Source organism: Culex pipiens, chromosome 3, assembly GCF_016801865.2.
Source record: "Culex pipiens pallens isolate TS chromosome 3, TS_CPP_V2, whole genome shotgun sequence".
In the NCBI taxonomy this organism is placed as follows: domain Eukaryota; kingdom Metazoa; phylum Arthropoda; class Insecta; order Diptera; family Culicidae; genus Culex; species Culex pipiens.
The window spans coordinates 119721457-119739985 of record NC_068939.1 but is presented as its reverse complement, the minus strand read 5'-3'; the positions used below and the strand labels follow the sequence as shown (position 1 = coordinate 119739985).

The 18529-nt window shown below is 42.6% G+C and overlaps 4 protein-coding genes across 5 annotated transcripts; 2 read left to right on the top strand and 2 right to left on the bottom strand.

Moving 5' to 3' along the window:
• The first annotated feature begins 1440 nt into the window (after nucleotides 1–1440).
• LOC120413905 (uncharacterized) lies at nucleotides 1441–5371 on the top strand. Its single transcript, XM_039574880.2, has 6 exons — nucleotides 1441–1971; nucleotides 2035–2697; nucleotides 2755–2934; nucleotides 2999–3114; nucleotides 3220–5096; nucleotides 5160–5371. The coding sequence occupies exons 1-6, from the start codon at nucleotides 1969–1971 to the stop codon at nucleotides 5231–5233; spliced, it is 2913 nt and encodes a 970-aa protein (XP_039430814.1). The 5' UTR covers nucleotides 1441–1968; the 3' UTR covers nucleotides 5234–5371.
• A 300-nt stretch (nucleotides 5372–5671) lies between these two features.
• LOC120413915 (uncharacterized) lies at nucleotides 5672–8258 on the top strand. The gene is made up of 2 exons (XM_039574889.1): nucleotides 5672–5717; nucleotides 7591–8258. The coding sequence occupies exons 1-2, from the start codon at nucleotides 5672–5674 to the stop codon at nucleotides 8256–8258; spliced, it is 714 nt and encodes a 237-aa protein (XP_039430823.1).
• A 3265-nt stretch (nucleotides 8259–11523) lies between these two features.
• LOC120413918 (uncharacterized) lies at nucleotides 11524–12428 on the bottom strand. Its single transcript, XM_039574892.2, has 2 exons — nucleotides 12052–12428; nucleotides 11524–11977 (listed from the first exon to the last, which is right to left on the bottom strand). The coding sequence occupies exons 1-2, from the start codon at nucleotides 12052–12054 to the stop codon at nucleotides 11537–11539; spliced, it is 444 nt and encodes a 147-aa protein (XP_039430826.1). The 5' UTR covers nucleotides 12055–12428; the 3' UTR covers nucleotides 11524–11536.
• Nucleotides 12429–12759: 331 nt separating this feature from the next.
• On the bottom strand, nucleotides 12760–17505 carry LOC120413914 (uncharacterized). Of its 2 annotated transcripts, none has more exons than XM_052710484.1 (3): nucleotides 17338–17505; nucleotides 13180–14193; nucleotides 12760–12991 (listed from the first exon to the last, which is right to left on the bottom strand). In XM_052710484.1, exons 1-3 carry the CDS (start codon nucleotides 17353–17355, stop codon nucleotides 12932–12934), a joined length of 1092 nt encoding a protein of 363 aa, XP_052566444.1. In that variant the 5' UTR covers nucleotides 17356–17505; the 3' UTR covers nucleotides 12760–12931. The 2 variants fall into 2 exon arrangements, with proteins under 2 accessions (XP_052566444.1, XP_052566443.1); XM_052710483.1 differs by having other exon boundaries at nucleotides 12760–12968.
• Nucleotides 17506–18529: the final 1024 nt, after the last annotated feature.

Genomic DNA, 18529 nt, shown 5'->3' with positions numbered 1-18529 from the left:
ATCAATAAATTTTTTTTTTCAAAAAATCGAAATATTGGTCGCAAAAATTTTTAATTTTATTTTTCGATGTAAAATTGAATTTTCAATCAAAAAGTACTGTAGTGAAATTTTGATAAAGTGCACCGTTTTCAAGTTATAACAATTTTTATGTAACTTTTTTCAAAATAGTCGAAGTTATTGATTTTTTTAAAATAGTGCCCATGTTTGCCCAATTTTGAAAAAAAATATTTTTGAATAGCTGAGAAAATTCTCTATATTTTGCTTTTTCGGACTTTGTTGATACGACCCTTAGTTGCTGAGATATTGCCATGCAAAGGTTTAAAATCAAGAAAATTGATGTTTTCTAAGTCTCACCCAAACAACCCACCATTTTCTAATGTCGATATCTCAGCAACTAATGGTCCGATTTACAATGTTAAAATATGAAACATTCGTGAAATTTTCCGATGTTTTCGAAAAAAATATTCTCAAAAATGTTAAATCAAGACTAACATATCGAAAGGGCGTAATATTAATTGTTTGGTCGTTTTGAAATGTTAGTCTTGATTTATTTTTTTTTAAATATTGTTTTCGAAAAGATTGGAAAATTTCACGAATGTTTCATATTTTAACATTCCTGAAAAGTTAGATTTTCACCCTAATCGTGAACCATCCTAATTTCCATCCAAACCAAAAGCTGCTCCTTTCCATTTGTAACAACACCAAAGCTGCAAAACTTTACAATTTTTCGGAAAATCCATTTTCCACTTAATTTTGCAATCTGGACCACTGTGAATGTGCTGACCAATTGATCCACACGGGTGGGCAGAAAATTGTCCGAATAAACCAACAGTGTAGTCCGTTTTCCGAATCGAACTCATTTTATTGAGGAAAACATGAGAAATTGAGAATAATAAAATAATCGAATTTAATAATGTTTTCATAATAGCAGTTAACAAACTTTCAAAAAAATTCCGTTTGTACTTAATTCGTATTTTTTATGTTGCCAAAAAAACTTTAACCTTCCAATGTCACCTCGGTTTCGATACGCGTTTATAATTTTGAAAAACAAACATAAAAACTTTACGGACTAACATGCATGTAAATTTTCAAAAAAATGCCATCTCCTCTCAACTAACCACGAGCTGAGCTTATTGAACTCTAAACGCATCTAGCCAAACCAAATCTATTAGGGGTGAATTTGTGTAAACATTGTATGTGGGTCTCGTGGCGCAGGGGTAGCGGCTTCGGCTGCCGATCCCGATGATGCTATGAGACGCGGGTTCGATTCCCGCCTTATCCACTGAGCTTCTATCGGATGGTGAAGTAAAACGTCGGTCCCGGTTTCTCCTGTCTCGTCAGAGGCGCTGGAGCAGAAATCCCACGTTAGAGGGAAGGCCATGCCCCGGGGGGCGTAGTGCCAATAGTTTCGTTTTTTTGTGTAAACATTTCTATAACAACTTCAACATCCCACCGCACCACTGATCCAAGAATTGGATTTCGAATTGCCTAATCAATTGCCAAGTACCTGTTTTGCAAATTCATCTCCCAGCAGGAATTCCGCCCAGTTTTAGCCAAGTCATTCTAGTTGGAACATTTTCACGAGGAAGTTTACAAATACGCTACCGGCAACACCCAGGTCGACCCGAACCATGCCAGTTTAGCACGTGACTTTCTTTCAACAGCTCTTGGACTGTCTCAGTGTCAAGGTACCAACGGTTTCTCAGCTTTGCTGGATTTGCTGGCTGCTGGTTAGTTGGTTGATGCTAGAACACGATGCTCCCGTTAGGTTGGGTTTACAAATATCAGCGTTGACCATGGTTACACGCTGGGTACAACTTCTTATAAAATGTACGTTTGGGCATTCCTGACTCATTAGTGAACGATCGTCGTTGGATCAGCTGGAGTGTAGTGTGTTAAAAGAGTGCAAAGTTCTTGGAATAATCTCGCAATCTTGGATGGTGACTTGGTGAAGCCGTGACTTGGAAGATGGTATAGCGTGGAGTGGTGACTTTGGCTGAGGAGGATCTTAGTGACTTGTTCTTTTCGTTACAGTTGCAACAGTGGGTGCTGTTGGTTAGTGTAGTGATCGTGGTGTTCAGTTACTGTGAACAACGAGTTCAGGCACAGTTCCACCCACGAGGATTTGGATTTCCCCCGCGGTATCCATATTCTCCGTTTGCTCCTCACAGAGGTTTGCTGGGAGGACGAGGTGCCCACCGAAGACCTCACCTAGGTTGGGTTTTGGCCGCCAACCCGAATGCCCACGAAGATGACGGCGAAAAAGTGAGCATGTCCAGGTCGGCTGGAGAAGAGGGGTATGACGAAGCTCTTCAGGTGGTCCACTCCGGGGACCACGTGGAAGAACTGCAAGACTTGGGATTCGAACCGTCGGCGCTGATCGGGTTCTACAACGAGGACGGAACCATTGGGGAGTGGGCTGGAGAGGGCGAGGAGTTCGTTGCATCTGGAGCGGAAGAAATGGTTGGTAGGAAGCACCGGAAGCTGGACTGTGATGACGTTTTCGGCAAGCACAAGAAGAAGAAGCGCAAGTTTTGTCGGAAGATGAAAGCTTACAACGATGAACATCACGGTGGGCATCATGGGCATGATAGCTACGGTCATGGAAGTTACGGGGGTCACAAGCAACACAAACATCACAAGCATGGAAGTTACGGACGGTACAAACGACAGCTGCAGTATCTTTCCGGTGCAGGGGTTGGTCTAAAACTTTGAAACTTGTAGTCATAAGATACTAACTGAAGTTATTTTCAGCTCCCGTTACAGCAATTACCTTTGGGTGGGATAACTACGTTGACACACGCAGTACCTCTAGCCGGTACTCTAAGGCAACTTCCAGTTCAACAGCTAGCAGGGAATAGACCTCGACCAGGGCGAGACCAGGGAAGTTACAGACGCTACAAGCGACAATTGCCATACCTTTCAGGCACTCAGGTAATTCCTATCAAATCCTTAAAATGTATCAACTACCTGTAGCTTGTATCAGTTACCATTACAGGAACTTCCTCTTGGGTTACCACAGCTAGCGCAGGCAACGCCCCTCTCAGGAGCTGTCCAGCTACTCCCGGTTCAGCAAATCACCCAAATCAACCGACCTCGCCTGGTGCGCAACTCGTAAGTTCCCTACCGAAATCCGCAATAGTTCTAACGATCTTCCACAGTCACACCTGCTGGTTCCGACCCGAACCACAATCCCTCATAACCCCAAAACTCTTCCAGCATTGTCCCAAACCCCGACCCGCCCCGACAACTCGCCCAGGTCAAGTTCCTAGACGCCAACGGGTCCGAAATGCTCGCCCCGTACCAGCTTCAGTCCCACCACCACGAACAGCACCCTTCCTGTCCGGGAGGAACCGTCGCTAACTACAACTTCTTCCACTTTTCCTGCCCGCCAACGGTAACCGTTGACGGCGCTAGCATGCGGAACCACCCTAAGCGTTACGTTGACACGGCGAACGCTTGGAGTCAGTTCCCGCATCGCATCGAGAAGCGCAAGGGCGTTGGGTTGGAGGAGCAGCCGAAGGTCGTCAACGTGGAGCGGGTGTTTGCACTTGAGGCGACTACCGTGGAAGCGACGACCCCGGAGGTCAGCACGACGGAGGTTACCACGGATTCGCTGAAGGAACCCCTGCGGGAACCTCGCCGTCGGAAGACCAAACCGACTCGAAGCAACAAGATCTTCCAGCGGAAGTTGATTCAGTGGAGGCTGCAGAACATTCGGGACAAAGCAACCTCGGAAGAGGCTACCCTCGAACCGATCGTCGTGCTGAGTTCCCGGGAGTCCGTCGAAGAAGGTGCTCCGGTAAACCGCCTACGCGACACAAGAGACTCGAACGTGCGTCCCTTTTCGGTAATAGAGATGGGTCATGACGCCGACGAGCAGAACCGTCAACGCTCGCGTCCTCGACCCTACTCCAACCGGGGAGAGCAGTTCCTAAACCGATTGTTCGCTCCACCTGCCCTAACCAACGTCAACCCGTTCGATCCCTTCCATCGGGACCATAGAGTTCCTCCCCAAAATTTACCTCAAGCCCCACCGTACCGAACCACCCCACGTCGGAACAACCGGCGCGGAGAAAAGCTGGTGTCCCGATTCGTTAAAGCCCGCCAACCTACGACGAGCACGGATGCTCCGACCACGACGACAACAACCACAACCCCGGAACCAACCACTACGACGACGACCACCTTACGAACCACCGAAGCGACCAAGCGCTTCCCGTTAAAGCCCAACGCGGAAGACGCAACCCGCAGAAGGACCCGCTACCGACTCCGTCCTAAGAAAAGCATCCAGGATGACGAATACGAAGCGTTGGGTATGAACACCTTAGAAAGCGATGCGCTCGCATCGCGCAAAGCTGAACCAACGAAACGTCTGCGACAGACACCCCGAAGACCTTTCCGGCTCGGGAAGATCAAACCGCTGAAGGTGAAGAAACCTGCGCGGGAAGATGCGGTGACGGAGTCGCTCGTTAAGCAGGGTAGGTGGGAGGAGATCTTCGCGATCAAAACCAACGAAAACAAGCGGAATCATCCGCGGAGGAGCGTTGATGAGTCGGACGATGGGATCTCCCAACAAGATGCGCGCTGGAGGTTGAAGCGAGCGCAGCACTTTATCCGGCGTCAGCTCCGGAACTGGAAGACACCTGACCCAGCGGAAGCGCCAACTACGACGACGACCAGTACGACCACAACGGTGAGGCCGATCGAGGGCGAGGAGCGCAGGCATCGGAGACCAGTGCGACCAGCGGGTCGCCAGGGAAGACAACGGACGGAGTCTAGTGAGGTGGTAAACGTGGGCCGGTTCGACGTCAACGGACAGTTCAAGAACCCTACGCTGCAAGCAGCCAGCTCCAACCAGGAAGCGGTTCTGTCGCCCAAGGTTCAGGAGTACATCGCAAACAAGGTGAAGGAAGCATGTGACAAGTGCACTCCCAGCAATGAGATCGTAAGGTCAAAGAATAACTATGTCCCCAGGCCGAGTCGAGCTGACCACGTGGGAACCCGCTCTAAGAACGCCGTTTACTGCGAACCTCGCGAGAGGTCACTACGCACTTCAACGCCATCAGCAGCGGCTTCATTTGCCGCAAGTCCTCGTATGACCTCTAATGACCTAAACACATAACCTGTACCTAACCCTTTTAAAAACTCTTTTTCAGTGCGCAATCTGTTCAAGTTGGACCTGTTCAAACCGTGGCGTAACCTCATCACTGCTCAATCGAGTCAATCCTAGAGCCCAGTCATCCGAATCCCTCGAACACCATCCCCATCAATCACCCGCACGCACACACCTAGCTCTTAAGCCTATTTATTGTTATCGTTAGAACTGTTTGTAAATAAAACAACCCGTTATGTCAAAACCAAAAAAAAACTAACAACTGTTCTTTTTCTTCTCTTTCTCCCGAAAAGCTCCCTGAAAGCCCCGGTCAAGCGGCAGCTATTCACTAACCCAAGTCAAATCTTCCCCCCGATCGGTTCCGCCGGCAGTAGTCCCGAGGAGCGACGCCAAGCGCGCCAAAAGTACCTCGCCGATCTGCGCAACTCGCGGGCCGGATTCTTCGAAAACGTGGGCAAAGCCTTCCAGGGGATAAGGCCCCGGGCGGCACCGACCACCACGACGCCGGCGCCGTTTCCGGTGATTGCGGCCATCCGGAAGAACTTTGAGTCGTCCATGCAGAATCTGAACTCGAGGCTTGCCTACCGGGATCCGATGATAGGTTAGTGTTATGTTAAGTACCCTCACTGAGAAAAAGAGGTAAATCTGTTCAAACACACATCAGTCAGCAATTTAACGGTTGATTTGAATAGAAACTCACCACTTCTAATTTGAATTCACCACAGCTTACAAACACGCGTTTGACAGTTGTGTGAATAGTGCGCTCATTTGCAACTAGGTGGCTCCAATGAGAGAAGAGCAAATGATTGTTGGATATTTTTTTCAATGATTTTTGTTTGATTTTTGCTCTTTATAAGTTTGTTTTGTGTAAATTCGATATAAAGATATAACCTCATTGTCATCTAAATTGTAGTAAATTATGTCTATTTCATATTTACCTTTGTTAAAGTTGGTTTTATTGTTACAAAAAAGCCAAAGACAAAATGAGCTGATGTTTAATAATATTTAAATAAAATTACTGTTTTCCAATGATTTCATTAATAAATCTTATATTGAAATTTAAACGGTTTTGACCTTTTTATTAAGTTTAAAGAAATTTCTCCCTTATACTTTTCTTTTATACATAGAGATTAAATTATTATGCTTCCATATTAAAAAAAAACATGGATCAAAACAACATAAGCCAAATTCTTACACAAAAATCTAACAAATATTAAAAATCCTTTTTCTAAATTTTATTCACTTACATACTACCCATGTTACTCTTACATGTACACCTATTCCTTTTTTCTTTTAGTTATACCCACTTTCACTCTCATTCTCTCACGTATTACTCACGTCACGCACGAAGTCATCCTGAGTCACTCTGTTTTTTTAATAACTGATTTTCACTCCTATGTAGGGGAAATATACGCTTTCTAATCAAACACCTATCTTCGTCATATGGAGAGTTTGATGCTCTATTAAAAATCCAAAAATACAATTAAGGCTATAAACTTACCAGCAACAGCACCGCCTCGAGCAAGCACGCAAATGTATGCCACTTACTGGCCAAAAAGATCAAATTTAATGCACTTTTGATCATAATTTCTATTTTGCGAGACCATTTCTCATAATTTGGTGGCACACACATCCACACGCAAGATCAGAGGTTAACTGCTTAACGAAAGTAGCCATCAATATCTTTTCACTTGTGCTAACGATTTCAAAGCACTTAAGATATAAAATTGCTTCCAACTACCGGCAACATGTTCTTTTGCACATTAGTTAGTCACTCACTTGAAAAATATCCCAAAACATGTAAATAATTAGCAAGTGCCATTAAAAAAACAAACACGTCAAGTCTTTTGACGTTTGAATTTTGACTACCCATTCTAATCGAAGGCTGAAGAAAACCGAGCGAGAAGCGAAGGCAAAAAAATGAACAAAGGGGGCAAACAACACCACCAGCAGCGCCTGTTGGAGTGAGCCAGTGATGCCAGGAAACTTTCTCTATAAATGCTACTTTTCGTGAGAATTCGCTTAAAATTTCACCAATTTTGGCAGCACTAAGCAGACCCAAAAGAGCGCTGGAAGAAAAAAAGAACTAAGCTGATAATAGGAAAATGGGCGTGGCCCAATGCACTCGACTGATTAGAATGCATTTTGGAAATATTTTTTTTAAATGCTTGAAATAGGAACAGCAGAAATTTTATTATAAGTGAAAATAAATAGAAATGTTCACAAAAAGTTGCTCTACTCGTTGGTGTACTTGGTTTTTAGTAAATTTCAAGGAACACTCCAGATTATCCAGCATCATTCAAACACGACCACTTATTAGGCTTAAAATGGGTATATTTCCCCTACATACTTTCCATGTTACTTAACGAAAAACTCACTCAATAACTCACTACCCGTTCACTAACTTATTCACTAACTCGCTCACTTACTGACTGATTCTCTTTACCCTTTTCGAACACATCACCCCCTACTAGGTGCCGGCACGTCAACCGCTCCCTCCGACCCTGTTCCGGCTGGTCCCGTGGTTGCCCCAGCCCCATCAGAACCCTGCACCTGTGACAAGTGCACTCCGGTTCGCCGCACCGGTCAACGAGGACAACGCCGCAACCGCAATGGAGGGCCGGCTCCCCGCCAGCGACCTCGGCCCCGAGGTCGTAACTCGGACCCCACGGCATCGTCCGCCTCCAGCCTGGCTGCCGAAATCAAACAGGCCGCTCCCGCCAGTCCCATAGTTGGTGCCCCTGCCCCGGCGGCAAGTGCCGCCGCTAAACCAGCGGTCGCATCCAGCGTCTACCCGCGGGAAATTGCCAACTCCTTCCTGAACGCGGTCAACAAGTTCATCTCGGTTCCGGCGGCCCCATCGGAAATGGTCGGAAGCAGTGCCCAAGGGCAGCAACCGGTTGATCCGGCGAGGACCATCTCGAAGACTATAGCGCGCGTCATCGATTACATGTATCCGGATCAGGCGCCGCCAGCGGCTTCCGGTCCGGCTTCGGAACTGGTCGGTAGTGCGGCGCCGAAAGTGTCCGCGCCAAAACAGAGTGATTTGCAGTTTGTGGAGGGGATGCAGCGGATGTTGAACACGTACCAGAAGGAGCTGGTCGGGAAGAAGAGTTGTTCTGGTCAGGGGCGTTGTAGATAGTGAATAAAGTAGTTTTGATGAGAATGGGGAGTTTTTTTTTTGCTTAATATGAATTCAGAAAATCCTAAAGGTATACAACAGCAGTTTCCAGAACGAACGAGGCCATGGAAATTATCGACGTTAGAATAATCCATGAATGCCTAAAATTAGTACTGCTTAATAGTGCCCCTGGTTACGCATTTGGAGTTCATACTAAAAAATTTCGTACACTGGGTAGCTTAAAAAGTAGTGAAAATGTAGTGGAAATACCTTGATATAACTGCAAACAAAGATGTCTCGCCTACACGGAGAAAAAATAGTTCCCAAAATCGTGAACAAGCGTTCATAAAAATGGGAACCACGAGCAGTGTTCAAATCCCATTGAACGTTTTAAAAATCGTACCATGGAATTTGAAAACTTCGTTCGTGATTCCCATTTTCATGAAAGCTTGTTCACGATTTTGGGAACTCTTTTTTCTCCGTGTAGCGACTCCACCAAAGCAAGCTTGTTTTGTTACTTTTTGTCTGTACCAACTCCTGGGAGACCATTTCTACAACTGGAATGTCCTAATGACCTAAATTAACAAGCAGGCCGGAACCGACATTTAAGGTAAGAACAAGATTGTCCGTCAGGCCTGAACGCAAACGCAAAATTTTGCGCCTGTCATTATAGTCTGCCAGTCATCGACCATTGATCGAAGCAACCCCTGCAGATTGTTCGACTGACAGTTGATGGAAAAATCGAACTGGCACAGCGTTCTGCGTTCACCACTGCGTCGAACGGACAATCTTGTTCTTAGCTTTACTTCCTCGTCCAATTTCGCTGAAATTTCACTAAGGGACCATTTATTAACCAAGCTGAAACTTTTTTGAAATCTCATCTGTCTGTGAGTGTGTATGTGTGTGTGTACGTGTGTGTGTGTATGTATATATATACATATATATGTGTATGTGTATGTATATATATACATATACATATATATGTATGTGACCAAAATTCTCACTGAGTTTTCTCAGCACTGGCTGAACCGATTTTGATCAAACCGGTTGCATTCGACTTGGTTCATGGTCCCATACATCGCTATTGAATTGTTTGAAGTTTCGATAACTAGTTCAAAAGTTATGTATAAAAATGTGTTTTCACATGTAACCGGATCTCATTTATATGCATGTAAACGATGTCCGGATCCATCATCCAACCCATCGTTGGTTAGGTAATCGAGAGACCTTTCCAGTCCACAACATTGAAGATCTGGCAACCCTGTCTTGAGTTATGACCACTTAAGTTATATTTATGTACTTTTTTGAAGCTGGATCTCACGTAAATGTATGTACACGATGTCCGGATAATCGAAAGACCTTTCCAACGAGTTCACAACATTGAAGATCTGGCAACCCTGTATCGAGTTATGACCACTTAAGTGATATTTATGTACTTTTTTGAAGACGGATCTCACTTAAATGTATGTAAACGATGTCCGGATCCATCATCCGACCCATCGTTGGTTAGGTAATCGAAAGACCTTTCCAACGAGTCCACAGCATTAAAGATCTGGCAACCCTGTATCGCGTTATGACCACTTAAGTGATATTTATGTCCTTTTTTGAAGACGGATCTCACTTAAATGTATGTAAACGATGTCCGGATCCATCATCCGACCCATCGTTGGTTAGGTAATCAAAAAACCTTTCCAACGAGTCCAAAACATTGAAGATCTGGCTACCCTGTCTCGAGTTATGACCACTTAAGTGATATTTATGTACTTTTTCGAAGCCGGCAAAAGTGCTTGCTCACTTTCCATAAAGCTATTTATTGCTCGATATGGGCTTAAAACGCTTTTTAGAAGCTGTAAACGAACGTCGAAATGCTGATATGCCAACATTAGGTGCGTGATGGAAATATATATCGTTTCCTAATTTTCCGACAATATGTTGTTTTGTTTTAAAGCCAGCAATGCAAGTATCTGGAATCAAAGCTTTCATATATTTTTGCATTATCTTGTGAGCGTTCTTTTACTACGTAATACAAAAAATAGATTTGTGACTCTCCGTAACTAAATGTCCAATCGTTCAATCTACAATTTAACGGTCATTTTGAATGATCAGAGACTCACCAATTGTGAATTTACCACACCTCATTTACACGAATTTGACAGTTGCTTGAAATTGTATGCACGCACACTATAAAACATTTTATTCGGTGCTTACATTTCAATGTAGATGGCTTTAGTGTTTAGTGATTGATACATTTTTGATAAAATTGCTCATTGATTTACGTCTGTTTTTCTGTGGTAGTTATATCATAAACCCTGTAATTTTAATCGGAATTTCACAAGACCTTGTAACTTCGACTTTTTGACATGCCGAGTCGCAATAGTGACCAAGTTTTAGGTATTTCAAATTGAGATTAGTGTTTGAGTAATCTCAGAACACTCAAACCCCGATGGTTTGACACCAACTGTTGTCAAACGAACGGGGACACTTCTTAGTTTCACACCCCTTTTACACGGAGTTCACACACACTACAAAACTTTTGTTTTGATAGTGTGCGAAAGCGCCGTGTAAAAAGTTACAGTTAGTCACTCTTTAGTTTGACTTTGTCAAGCCAACGGGGTACAAACTAAAAAGTGTCAAAAAATTTACCAGTTGGGGGGTTGAGTGAACTAGTTTTTCTCTTTATGTGAACTACATGTCTGTGTTCGAAAAGTGCATTTTTGTTGATAAATTAGTGCATTCTAGTACAGAGCGAATTCGCTAATTCGAATGGAACTGCATTCGGAAAAGCTTATCTGATCTTGTTAGTTAAAACAACTGACAACTGTCAGAAGCACAACATCTCGTGCCCTGAAATTGTTGATCAAATTATTTCCGATTGAGATAGGGGAAATCTACCCTTTCTCAGCCTATTTCTATTATCGGCCTATCAGCACTTTGATCATGAATCAAAGCTTTCGTAAAGTGTTTTTGACTGTTCCAATGTAACAAATAGCTCAAATAAAAGTAAGCAAGCAACTCTCCATTGTTGAAGTATTTAAAAATGTTGATTTAAGTGTGGAAAACCGCAAAAGTGATGAGAATTGGTCGAACGGCTTAGAGTGATTAAAATGGGTATGTTTCCCCTAAATCATAAAACCCTTGATTAACGATTTCAGGGCACGTGATTATCACAAACTGTCACAATCAGTTACGCCTTGAACGCAACCTTGCATTCAACATTGTTTTAGCATTCTCATCAATCACAATAAACACGCCATCTTCACGTCACACCGCCAACCAGCTCCAAATTTATTCCAGCAAGCTCAATGATTTGCACTGCAGTACTTGAGCAGCTTTCTCAGCTTGAGCGGCAAGAACCGTCTCCTTCCACCGGGACCAAGCTTTTCATCGCCGCCCCTTCCAACGGGAAACATCGCCAGGAACTCGCACAGCCTGCTACGACCCTCCTCGGTGCTGGTGTCCACGCTTTGCTGGATCTGTTTGGTCCACTCGCGGAAGGATTTGGAGGACGGGACACGTGACTGTTGCTGGTGGCTGTTCTGGCCGCAGAGCAGACAATCCGACGGAGTTTCGTAGATGTCGTGGAAGGGAAACTTGGAGAAGGACGTCATCAGCGGGTCGAAGAAGTTGTCCGACTGGATTTCGAGCGCCGGCCAGGTCACCTTGGCGCAGTTGACGTTGGGGAGTAGTTGCAGAAGGATTGTGGTCAGGATAACGTTCAGCTGGGTCACTCGGAATCGGTGCTGAAAGGAAAGAATTGTGAACTACTGCGTTATCGTAAGCATGGGTTTCCGAATTCAAAAGCCAATCTACAAACCATTGTGCGAAAGAACTTCCCGAAAAAGCGGAAGTCAACGAGAGCTCGAACCTAGGTCAGCCGTTACGGCATTCTGGCGGGATACTGTCTGAGGGTAGCAAAGGGTCGATAACGCGTACCCCCGGGGCATGTTTAGGGTTGTGGAGCACATCGCGCCAATGCAAAACATAGACAATAGTTGACGTTAGGTGGTGGTGCAGCGTGATGACCTTTGCAGAGTAGAGTTGAGTGCGCGCACGTCATCTAACTGTTTCGGAAGTTTCGTGTCGGGGTTTGGGAGCTTTGTCACGCTGCTGTGTAAATATTTTTAAATCTCGGGTAAGTTTCTACGGAAATTGAGTTATGAAATCGTGGACAGAGAATGACAAGCCGTTTTAGATTGAACAAAATGATGGAGTTTTGCAGTTTTTTTCAAAGCGATTATCCAGGTTTTTAAGCGAAGATTGTTTTACGAATGGTGCACGCCCGAAATGTCAAAATTGCGCAGTGGTACCAACGTTTCAAAAAAATGTGTGACATGGCACCACTGCGCGATTTCGACATTTCGGGCGTGCACCTTTCGTATTACAATCTTCGCTTTAAAATCTGAATTGCTATGTACAAATATAAATAGATAAGTTCGAACCTCCAAGATCGTTGATTAGAAACAAAAAAAAATAGTAGACATTGTTGGATTGTGATATTTTATTACAAAATCGCCGCAAACTATCACTTTTCAAAAACTTTATTTAACACTATCCCGAAAATAAACTAACAAACTCCTTGTTGACATTGCGCACCGTGTCGACCGCATCGACCAACGCCCCGCCGGCATCCGCGATCGGCAAGGCGCCCCCTCCGCCCGCCACCGACGAGATAAACTCCGCAATCACCTTCATCATCATCTGGAAGCTCTCACCCGGTCTCCAGTTGGTGGCCTTGAGGGGGAGAACAGTTTAATCTACGGTTAATTTGAAGGGTTTTAAAAGGGAGGAAATAATTGTGGAGGTTGGCAGATGTAGGTTTTTCCTGGTTTGGGTCTCGGAACGATAACTTTAGCTGAGACTCCCACCCTCCAATTTGATTAGCATTACAAAGACACGAACCCAGAGAGACCCCCATCGTTTCACCTCAATCAAGACAACTTACCACCGAATCAATGGCATCGTTCAAGTTGAACACCACTGCAGGCTTGTTGGACGACCCGCCACCCTCATCGCTCTGAATATTGTCCGCAGACGAGGTCCAATCGAAGAGACCGCCCTGTCCGAAGAACCCAAGCGGCCCACCATGTGGTCGATGAGGTTTCTGGTAACCCCCGGTGCAGGGATAACCTCCGACGGCATCATAGAAGTGGTTGTTGAACACTGCTCCACCATTACTTCCAGTACTGTCCGAAGCCGTGTCCGAGGCGTAACTACCTCCACCTTGGCCATTGTAGTTATTATGCGGCGCAAAGTAATTCACATCGGCCAGCACCAGGTTCAGCGGCGGAATCAACGTCTTCGGATCGATCCGGTTCCCGTAGAAGTCGCGACCACTTCTCAGCTTGTTCAGGAACAGATCATACGGAATGCACGGCTGGCCGGGTCTTCGCCGTTTGAACTTGTATCTGTGCTTGCGTCGATCCTCCCCAAACAGGTTCCCAAATCCGGCAAACTTGTCGTTGTGAAGCCCGTAGAACAGGTTGTTGAAGGCAACCGGCCTGGCACCATTACTCCCCCCACTGCTGTAATCCGCCGAAGGTCTCTCCGACGACGGAGGCGGTTCCGTGCCCAAAATCACCCCATCCTCCTCCTCGTCATAGTCGTCCTCCTCTTCCGCCTGAATCGGTTCGTCATTCTTGGACGGCGGAAGTCGATTGAAGAAGGCGTTCGGATTGTACACCTGCCTCGTGGTGCTGCCGTACGGATGGGGCGTGGTCGTCGACGGTGGTCGGAAGTCGTTCTGTTCGTGCTCGTAAACGTTGTAGCGGCTGTACTCCGGCCGGAGGTGGCTTTGAGAGGAACCGCCGCGGATGCTGCGGCCCTCGAATTCGGATTGGCGAGAGGAGGTTGAGGTTGAGCGGGAGCTAGGCTCGGCGGAACGGCCGGAACTGTCCGGGAAGGAGATGCGTCCGGCGCCGGAGATTTGGCAGCAAAGACCTAGTAGAAGTATGTGGAGCTGAAAAAACGAACATTTTTAAATTATTAAGATTTTTCGAGTTGTACATACTTAAAAGTAAAATAAAAGCATTTTTTAAGTCCAACATATTTAAACAGCCGAGGTCAGTTCAGAAATTCATGTCAATGACCAACAAAATGCAAAAAAACTTTCGCATTTTTTTTGCATTTAATCAAAATTTAATTTGTCAAAAATAATCCAATTTAGGCAACACATTTAAATCCGCACTAGGGTGACAAGAAAAGTTGAAATATTGTTAAATCTCAAGAGATATCCCCTGGCTCGATTCTTTAGGCCATAGAGTTATCTACGTGAGCATGTATTGCGTGTACGTACACGAAAAAAAGTGAGGTTAAATTTTGTACCATCCAGCAAAACAAATGGTGTGCTAGTGTGTGTGAGATCAGGCTTAGATAGCTCTATTACAGTGGACTCTCTGGCTGTCGATCTTCTTGATATCAATATTGCTCCAGCTGTCAAAAAATTTTTCAGTCCCTCCAAATAGATTGCTTTGATATTTCATTCTATAATTTGATAACTCCCGTTCTCGATGGTCCCTTCAATATCGACAACGACAGAGTCCACTGTATAAGTAACTGCGCAAATTTTGAGCCAAATCAGTTCGAGCTTTTTATCGTTTAAGTTAATAAGGGGAAAATCGCGAAAATGTATGGGGAAAAACATCGCTTCAGGATTTTGGCAACAGAGATTCTTCTATGAAATTCAATTTCTTACAACTTTGTCGAAGGGTGCAAGAAGATCCGAGTTGATCCTGATGAGTTATTAGCAATGCGATGAAAAGAAATCAGCTTACATACTTGAAACTATATTGGGGGTATGTAAGATATAAGAAAATACTTTTTACTAAAAAAAATCACCAAAAAATAGTATCAACTTTGCTAGAAAATTGTACGAAAAAGTACAAGTTTTACTGTTTTTATTTTATTATATCCCAAAGAATTACAATTGCAATTAGTAAAAGTTTTAACTATGCCAGAGCACAATATTTTTATTTTTCTGGTTGGTTTCGGATTGAACAGACCACAACAAAATGTGAACACCCATTTCCAAATTTAAAACCTTTACACATCAACCAGTGCTTTTGCACTTTTGCATTTTTGTTAAAATTGTAAGAATAAGAAAACAACAACTTCCTTGGTTGCCGTGCTCCATTAAGTGCTCTGAACTCTGCTATCCCTTTTCAGACTGTAATTCCGATTCGCCCAGATGACGGTATCAATTTCTGTTTACAATTTTATCAAAACATAATTATCACACAAAAAAGTTACTACGAAGCGACTTGAATTTTTAAAGTAGTTTAGGTTGTTTGATCCTGTGAATAAAATTATCAAAATATTGTTTGGTGTTAGCATTGTTTTTATGTGATAAAACTTTAATAAAACATTTTTTCAGAAGTCCAAACTCTTGAGCTTAAAAAAATATGGACAAAGTCGATTTCAGGTTTTTAAACATATTTGAAATGATTCCGATTTTTCAAAAATATTTAAAATTAATTCTAAGTAACTTCCTGAAATCATACTTTTAGAAATAGACAATTTACTATTTAAGGTCGGAGGTGAGTTCACTAACTCTTGGAGCAATGGCTGCAATGATGCTTTCGGCTATAGAACCTGGAAACAGTCAATTAAAATGAAAAATGAATCGCGATATGTTAAAAGCTCCTACAAACAACATGTTGAAAACATTATTTTGATTGATGCATACTTTTATCAAGATTTTAATGTTTTTCTTAAACAAACTTGGCCCACAAATGATCAGGAATGATTCCTTCAACAACCTTTACTTGAAAATAACTCTTTAATGGCTGTAATTTGGAGAAAAAAAATAATATTATAAAAAATTAATTATTTCAAAATAATAAAATTAAAAATTAAAAATATTTTCAAAAAAAAAATCAGGAAATTCCAACAAAAATAAAATTACCGTTATATCAATTAAATGTTACCTTATTTGATCTCTTGAGACAAATGGGGAACTTTTAAACTTTCTGCAATTTTGGATATTTGTTAGCTCAGAAAAAAATTCTATAAATCTATTGATTTTTTTTTTTGAATTTAAACTAGGGCCGATAAATACAACACTTCAAATTTTTTAAATACAAAGCTAAGCTTTCCTGAGTTGTCATGAAAAGGTTTCCTGAGCTGTCAAAATTCGTTCTTAAAAAATGATACCTTAATTTCAAAATTTAAATTTATTTTAACAAAAACACGTAGTTTTGGCAACATTATTACTTGCTTCTTGATATTTAATAGTTGGATAGTGCAATAAAAATTTGAAACAAAATGTGGCGTATTTTTTTTAGCTTATTAAACACACGTAAGAGAGAGAGAAGGCAAAAAAGAAAAAAAGAAAAAAAATCGCTCACGAACTTCTCAGAGTAAATCAATCAGTTGAAGATTTTTCATGAATCTCCTTGTTAGCACCACTTAAATTAATCTATTTCGTTTTGTTTACACACATTGCCCATCTACAAAAAGTGACAGTTCAGTTAATTGACGAATTCTATTACACCTGCAAGTGTGGTAGTGAAAAAGATGTTCCGCCGAATAATCATGATGATGATTTTTTGAGATTCCTTTTATCGAACTCGTGCGCGAGAGAGGAGAGGAGTGTTCATTTTCGATACTTTTACTTGATGAGCGTCAAAAAATTATCTTTTGGTGACGATTCTTCCTATTCACCAATCATGCTTTCGAACGCCTAGAACCAAGTTAGAATCTTGCTATAAAGACCAGCCAGACCAAGTTGTTGAGAGATTGATTTGATTTTTATTTTGTAAAATGATGAATAACGTAAAATCTTTTATCTATAGATCCAAAGACCTTCAACATGCCAAATTTGTTTTTATGTGAACCATTAAGTAATCCAAGAGTTTTTTTTGTCACCTTAATAATGATTTCCTCATGTTAGGAAAATAGCCATTCTAGTTTTTTTCAACTTCTTAACCTCCATCAGCTGAAAAAGATTAAGCCATTGCTATGTACCACCAAAACTAGTAAAGGAACACCAGAAACTTCAAACAAAAAAAGTAATCTCATAAGTTCGGGAAACATAATTATTAATTCACACAAATCTCTTTGAATTCACGTTTTTTTATTGCTAGAAATAGAACACTTCACTAACCAATTTTGTTTCTCCCATTGCATCACTAAAATTTTGTGTTTTCTTCAGTCTCCTCAAAATCACATAATCACAGTTTGTTCAACACTTAAATACTTCATAAATATTTCCAACTGGCACTCGCAACCTCAAAAAAACACAAAAACTTCGATTCAACTGTCCATTTCAGCACTCGCAGATAAACTGAATTTGAATAGCAAACAAAATGCGACTGCGAAAGCATTGGGCAGAAATTCCCAACGGCTCGATTCCCCTTCTCAAACTGTTGAAACCCCCTTCCAAAAACAAGAGAGGTACGAATTTCATTCATACTTTTTTTGGTGGCTGGACAAAGAGAATGATTAATTCAGCTACCCTAAATTCATCGCTTGAGGAAACACAGAATGACCAGCCTCCGTGAAAAATAAAACCTCGAGAAGAGGACAAGTTCCTGAAAATGGTAAATATGAATGAGGTAATAGTAAGATTTTGCAAAATCTTCTGCAAACTAGCTGACCTAGACTGTGTAGGATCACACACTAAATCATATCCAACAAAAAAGTTTGATTCAAACTCAAAAGCAATTTGATTCATTTGATATTAATCTTTTAGCAAGTTCATTTTGATTTATAAACCAATCTAACTAAAATCAATTTAACGTGCACACTCACTTTCGCACATGTGTGTAACGCCCTCGCAAAACGACCAACTCAGGAAAAAAAAACAAAGTTGAACAAATTTCGCAATACACCGTTCGATTCTGCGGCGACACCGGCCAAGGCGTCGCCAACCCCGTTGTCCTAACGTCGTCTAAGTAGGCTTAGCGGGTTTAGCCAGCTGCTGTAAAAAAACCTGTCTCCAAAACGATGACGTCGCCGTTGTTTTTAAATTTCGCGATCAGGTCGGCCTCTGGGACAGGCGTCGCCATTGCGGGCGCATCCCACGTGTTGAAACAGAAACGGTTTGGCACTTGATCGCGTTTAGGCCTTTTTTTATCTGCGCACTTGGTGTTCATAGAGTTAATCTTTGAGATTAAAGTTAATTAATTTATGTGAAGTAAAATAGTTTTTTTTAACCTGGCCATGGTCTTCGTTTTCTACATACACGAATGGTATTCCGGGTCTATAGGACCCAGAAATGTTTTCGGCTGCCAAAATTCGAGATTGTAACCGATTTTGAATGTATTGACCGCAAATGAAAGGCTAGAATGTTTACT